General features: G+C 39.1%; 1 protein-coding gene across 1 annotated transcript; it reads left to right on the forward strand.

The window, feature by feature from the left end:
- The first annotated feature begins 509 nt into the window (after positions 1-509).
- LOC141695685 (uncharacterized) lies at positions 510-3,692 on the forward strand. The gene is made up of 4 exons (XM_074499913.1): positions 510-1,211; positions 1,670-2,076; positions 2,266-2,776; positions 3,339-3,692. Exons 1-4 carry the CDS (start codon positions 510-512, stop codon positions 3,690-3,692), a joined length of 1,974 nt encoding a protein of 657 aa, XP_074356014.1.
- The last annotated feature ends 3,745 nt before the right edge of the window (positions 3,693-7,437 follow it).

The raw sequence follows: 7,437 nt of genomic DNA on the forward strand, positions 1-7,437 counted from the left end.
AGGGCCAGTAATCAATATTATCTCAAGAAGTCCTACAATAGCTGGGACTACAAGGAACTCTCGAAAAGCTTATGTGAGAGAGGTGATGAGTGTAGTCGGAGAACCGTCAAAGCCTTCTAAGTCGGAGATGACGCTTGAATTCGGTGACCCAAGGTTTGAGATATCCTGAGGATGGTTCTCTTTTTATCACTCTGATAATTGGAAATTGTCCTGTTATGAGGGTCCTAGTGGTTAATGGAGCTTTCGTGGATATTCTTTTTCATGACATATTCCTAAGGATGGGCTATAATGATTCATAATGGACTCCTTCCGACGCACCCATCTACGGGTTTAACCAAGTGGAATGTCAATTCAATGGAGCAATACAATTTCCAGTAACAATTGGGGAAGAGCCTATGGAAGCCACGCAGATGTTAAACTTTCAGGTTGCTAAGGCAACCTCCTCTTATAATATCATCATGGGTAGAACATGAATCCATGGGTTTAAGGTCGTGCTCTCAACCTACCATATGGTACTGAAGTTCCTGACTAGGAACGGTGTTGGAGAGGCAAAAGGAGACCAAAAAATGGTCCACAGTTGCTATGTTGCAGCACTTAGGCCCGATGGAACTAGGGGGAAGGTCCTCCGTATAGAAGACATGGATGTCCGCGAGAATGAAGAACTTCGAGGGAAGCCAACAGAGGACTTAGTCCCAATTCCCCTAGACTCCTTAGACTCGGAGAAGGCCACGTATGTTGGAGCATCTTTATACAAGCCTTTAAAGGGCCAATTGACAACTTTCTTACAAAAGAACAATGATGTGTTTACTTGGATGGAAGCTGATATGCCTGGGATTGACCCGAACCTTATAACTCATAAGTTGAACCTCGATCCAACTCGGAAGGTCGTAATGCAGAAGAAGAGAACTTATATCCCTAACAGGCTGGAAGCCATTAAGCGGGAGGTCGAGAAGCTCCTAAAAGCTAGGTTCATTGAGGAAGTACAATTACTTGAGTGGTTGGCCAACCCTGTAATGGTCAAGAAGGTTAGTGGGAAGTTGAGAATGTGCATTGACTTCGCTGACTTGAATGATGCTTGTCCTAAGGACTGCTACCCTTTAACAAGGATAAATACCCTGATTGATGCCACTGCTGGGCACGAGATGCTGAATTTTATGGATGGTTTTAGTGGTTACAATCATATCAAGATGCACAAATATGGCACCTCCAAGGTATCTTTCATAACTGACTTTGGTGTATTTTATTATCTTCTTATGGCTTTTGGACTTAAGAATGCAGTAGCTACTTACCAAAGGTTGGTATATAAGATATTTACCCATCTAATTGGGAAGTCTATGGAGGTCTATTATGATGACATGTTAGTCAAAAGCCTAAGAAGGACGATCATATTAGTCACCTCTGAGAGGCATTTGAAGTGCCGAGGCATCACAAGATGATGATAAATCACACCAAGTGTGCTTTTGGTATTGGGTCTGGAAAATTTCTGGGTCACATGGTCTCAAAGAGGGGAATTGAGGTCAACCCTCACAAGATCAAAGCCATCCTGGACATAAAGCCACCATGCTTCATCAAGGACGTTCAGAAGATGACCGGAAGAATCGCAGCTCTGGGGAGGTTCATCTCCAGTTTTTGAGATAAATGCATGCCCTTTTTCAAAACCCTTAAGAAGGTGAAGAATTTTGAATGGACAACTGAGAGCCAAGTGGCCTTTAAACAGCTAAAGAAGTACATGATTGAGGCCCCGTTATTGGCCAAGCCTAGTCCGGAGGACACTCTTTATTTGTACCTCACGGTATCTGAACAAGCTATGAGTGCAGTTATGAAAAAGGAAGAACGGAAACTTCAAAAGCCAGTATACTATGTAAACAAGGAGCTCCGTGGATCAGAGTTGAATTACTTTACCATAAAGAAGTTTGCACTTGCCCTCATCACAGCCTCGAGGAAGTTGAGACCATACTTCCAGGCTCACAAGATCGAATTCTTGACAAACCAACCCTTGAGGAGCATTCTTTATAACCCAAAGGCCAGTGGAAGGCTCATTAAGTGGGCAATTGAGTTAGGAGAATTTGACATCAAGTACAAGCCTCGAACATCCATCAAGGCTCAGGCCTTAGTAGACTTCATGGTTGAATGACCCATTAGCGACCAAGAAGTCGGGGCAAGAGATAATAACCCTAGAAGGAGAAGAGAAAGAGAAAGATAAAGATACGACTCTGAAAGAGTATTGGGTTCTCCATTTTGACGAAGCGTCCAAAAAAAATCCAGTGGGGCAGGTATAGTCTTACAAAGCCCCAATGGGTTCATAATTGAGTATGCATTAAAGTTGGACTTCCCAACTACGAATAATGAAGCAGAATATGAAGCATTTATAGTCGGATTAGGATTGGCTAGAGCAATGAGGGCCAAAAACCTTAAGGTCTATGGAGACTCAAGGCTTGTAGTTGCTCAAGTCAGTGGAGAGTTTAAAGCCAAGGATGATACTATGGCCAAGTACCTGATAGTCGTGAAGGGAATACTAACTCAGTTTGATAAATGGTACGCAGAACACGTTTCGAGGGAGGATAACACTACAGGTGATGCCCTATCCCAGTTTGCCTCGTCTGGAATCGAGAACTATCTGAGAAGTATCTGCTTCCAGGTCTTCAAGACCCCTACTATATATGTCATAAATTTGATAACACTGGTTGGTGTAGCAAGTTATTGGATAGATCCGATCAAAATCCACCTTGAGACTGGATGGCTCCCTGATGATTCCCAGGAGGCACACAAGCTGTCGGTGAGAGCATTAAGATATTCATTGAATGAAGGCCTCCAGTATAATAGATCCTTTTTTATTCCATACTTGAGGTGCTTGAGACCTCTTGAAGTAGTGAAGGCGCTTAAAGAAGCCCATGAATGTATTTATGGATAACACATGGGGGGCAGGGCCCTCGCTCACAAGATAACTCGATTGGGATTCTACTGGCCAACGATGCTAGCCGATGTAAAGGCTTATGTAAAGAAATGTGACAGATGCCAGAGGCATGCCCCAATAGTATTACAGCCCCCAGAGAGGCTTATGTCTATCAGTCACCCAGCTCTTTTGCGATGTGGGGAATGGATATCCTTGACCATTTCCTATAACATCGGGATAGAGGAAGTTCATTTAGAAAGTCATAGACTACTTCACAAACTGGATTGAGGCTAAGGCACTAATCAATATAACCACCAATAAAATTACCCATTCTTCTGGGAGTATATGATATGCCGATTTGGGATTCCACACATCCTTGTCACGGATAATGAGCAGAACTTTGATAACGCGGAGTTTAAAGAGTATTGCAACGATAACAGCATAGAGTTTCACTTCACCTCGATTGCACACCCACAAGAAAAAGGGAAGGCGGAGAGTTGATAATAGAATCATCCTTAATGGACTTAAGAAAAGGGTTGAACGCTTGAGGAACACTTGGGCAGACGAGTTGCTGCCTATACTATGGGCGTATCATACTACCTGCAAAGTGACAACTGAAGATACCCCATTTATGTTGGCTTACGGAGCCAAAGTTGTCGTGCCCCTAGAAATCACCCATGAATCACCTAGGGTTGAAGCTTATGAACTAGTAACCAATGAAGAAGGCATGATGCTCGCTATTGATCTCATTGACGTGGTCAGAGATGAGGCCAATGCCCATAATACAGAGCATCAATGAAGAGCCTCCCTCTATTATAATAGAAGGGTTAAAGAAAGGTTCTTTCAGCAAGGAGACTTGGTTTTAAGGAATATTGAGGCATCGGGAGTTGCGGAAAGAGGAAAGCTAGACCCTAACTGGGAAGGGCCTTATAAGGTCAGCATGGCATTAAGACGAGGATACTATAAGTTAGAGACCTTGAACGGGGATGAAGTGCCCCGTACATGGCACGCTTCAAACCTGAAGGTTTATTATATTTAGGACATTCGTAACATGTTCCTAGTGCTTACTATTAAGTTTATGAATACGGTCGACGAAACCATCTTATATAAGGGTTGAACCCATTTTTCAGAGATATTGTCTATCTATGTAAGATCTTGTCTACTAATTTATTTAAGTACGAGCATCTAAAGAATGTAAGTCCCGAAGGACCAAATGCCGAAAATAAAAGACAAGTATGAAATGAGATCAAACTAAATGGATTAATAAAGATCCCGAAGGATCATAAGTGAAGTCCCGAAGGACCAATAGGTTACAAGTCGATATAGTTTAAATAAACAAGTCTAGAAAATAAGGCCACTTGCGGCGTTCAAAGCCATGCAAGTCTATCTCAGCCACTCCTCAGATGATTCCTCCTCCCCTTCATCATTCCTCGCTCCCTGGGCATCCTCATTATCATCATCTTCCTCATCTGAATCTACCTCAGATGAGGAGCTGCTACTCCTTGGAACCAGCTCTCTAATTTTCCCGTAGAGGGCCATTTTGGAGCTAGGACTTCCTGAGGGGGCTTACCCTTGGAACCACAACCCCCACGTCTTAAATTAGATTGAGACCGCTGGAGGGAAATCTCGGGCAGAGACCCAGAGGCCTGCCCGGATGGATCTATAACATGGATATCCCGGGGGTAAGTGAAGAGACTCGGATCGACCACGTCCAAATACAAGCTATGAACGTCCTTAACACTCATTTTCCATCCTAAGGCCAAATTCACAGGGCGCATCTGGTCGTCATGGTCATCATGGTCATCCATCATCTGAGTAAACTTTTAAGATCTATGATATATGTGCACAAGCTCCTTCCACTCTTTCTTCCTCTTCTGCATCTCCTTAGTGCATTTTTCTCCAAGAAAGCAACCTTGTCTTCTGCCTGGTGAGCCTTAGACTCCTACTCATCTGAGGAGATCTTTATTTTGTTCGTAGAAGTCTGAAACGCTGCATAGTCACTGTTGCGCCCTCCAAACCCGGGTCAGAAGTTTGGGGTCCATAACATACACACAATATATATAAACCTGTTTATGAAAATAATATATACAAATCCGCTACTTACCATAACCACAGATCACAGCAGTTTAAAGTATGCCCACAAGCCACAACCTTATTTATATTACAAACGTATCCAATCCCAATTTATTTATCTTACAATAGAAGTAAACTTTATTACAAATTATGAACACAAACTAAGGTAAACATCATCTGCTAGCTTATTCCAATTCAACCTAGAAACCTAGCTTACACGCTTGTCTGGGGATCCTCGCTACCTCCAATTTCCTTTTTAACTGGAAAAGAACATAAACATATTTGCAAGAGTAAGCTAACTAGCTCAATAAGTCATAATGACAACACCGAGATTAAACAAAAATTAACTGAAATGATATAAGGAATCAAGTTTCCTCATAAGCAATGATTAGAATTGAATATTCACTTTTATTTTAAAAACCAAGGTTAGGCTGTTGATCAGTCACGCACTAACCCCGAGCAAGGCTCCCAGCTTTGCTCTATATACTGGATCCAAGGTACACATTGGCCTATCATGACCACGAATCTGGTCCATATTTGAAAACAACCCAATTCTATAATAATAACATGATAAATAATGTAGATCAATAAGATGAACCATAACCAACATTTATCTTAAGCATAGGGTGACTCATAATACTATGAAGGTATAACAAGGTAATCATAAAGATTGGCTTTTAATCAAGGAAATAATCAGAAAGTAGAAGACCAAGGGTTCAATGGTTACAAGGATCGGTCTTCTGTTATACAAGGCATAAAGGTTCATATGTTAAGCAATTCCATATCAAGAATCAATATGTGGTATATATGTATTTGTGGAGTAGTATCGTATATGTGTAATTCGTATCAGAGAGTTCATCAATCAATGGTTTACAAAGAATAGGGTTTACGGCTCAAGATCAATAATAATAATAATCAAGTTTTAGGGTTACATATTTCAAAGTAATTGTAATATAACAAGAACTATTCAGAATACCTAATAACATATATGAAGGAATTTCGGAAATACTTGTAATACATTACAAGAAAGAGCAGAAGCACTTGCCTTATCAATTCGCTTTTACTTTACTTGCACTCGTCAAATGGTTCTCACTCACTGATCACTTGCTTTCCCTTTTTATGTCTTGCTTCCTCTGTTAAACATCACATGTATTTATTAATATTATTTCTCATCACGTTCTATTTGTTACAAGCTTCTATCTACCCTTCGTTTCACCGAAATCCGACGTACGGATTGAAAGTTACAAATAAAATCGTCAAACAATGCACATATAGTCATATTATACATCAATCTGATCACATATAGCATATAACACGTAAGATATTCAAACAGTCTCCGGATCATTTTATAATTAAATAATAGGGTTTAAACGCCCGAATATGACTTTAAAATCAGTTAATAATAATTATCAAGCCTTGAAAATAATTTAAAATAATATTTTAAAGCTCGAAACTATTTCTCAGAATTTTTAAATCAAAATAAATAATTAAATCTAATTAAATAATTAATTAAAATTAATTAATAACCTATTAAATTAATTAATCAATTAATATTTAAATTAATTTACTATTTAAATAATTAATTATCAACTAAAATTAATTAATTAAGATTTATTTTTAAATTAAAAATAATTTTCAAAGAATAAATATTGATTTTTGGAATTTTAAATAATTAGAAATTGATTTTTTGAAAATAAATTAAATAGAAATATGATTTCTGAAAATAATTAAAACAAAAATCTTAATTTTGTAAGTTTTAAAAACTAAAGTACTGATTTTGCAAGACAAGGAAACTTCAGGGGGTTAACTGTAGTTTTCCCCCGTCGTATTCCCCGTCCATAGCTCTGGTGGCCGGCCGCCATTAACGGCGGCCACCAAGCTTTTCCGGCGAGTGAAAATCAACTCAGAAACATGCCAAAATGACAGCGTATGATCTTCTTGCCATCAGGAACACATCTGCAATCTCAAAACAATCAAACACTTACTGAACGACCGGAAAATCAATATGAAAATCCCACCGCCGTTTCGACCCGTTTTCCGATCATCCTCTTCCATTTATCTTTTGTTCATTACATATATACCATTCAAATCGTCTTTGGAAGATCTATAAGTTGGTAACATCAATTTTATCTAATAAGCCCTAACAAAGAATCGCCTAATTTCCGATTAAGAACATTCAAACACATAAACCCTAATTTTAATATTTCAAGAATCAAACCCCTTTTTCTACATGTTATTGAACTCCAAATTCGTCATATAATATATCAAAATAACCAGGACAAAATTATCTACAAGATTAAATAAATAAGATATAAACATGGATTTATGCACTGAAATGGATAGTTGATTCTGATAGAACATTTCGAGAGCTTCGATTCAGTATATGGCACACTTGATTCCGAGTTCGATAACGCTTTCGTTTTTAAGTTCGATTCTCAAGAACGTGATAATTTTACGGGTTTTTCTCTGTA

The sequence above is a fragment of the Apium graveolens genome, chromosome 11, assembly GCF_009905375.1.
Source record: "Apium graveolens cultivar Ventura chromosome 11, ASM990537v1, whole genome shotgun sequence".
NCBI lineage: Eukaryota > Viridiplantae > Streptophyta > Magnoliopsida > Apiales > Apiaceae > Apium > Apium graveolens.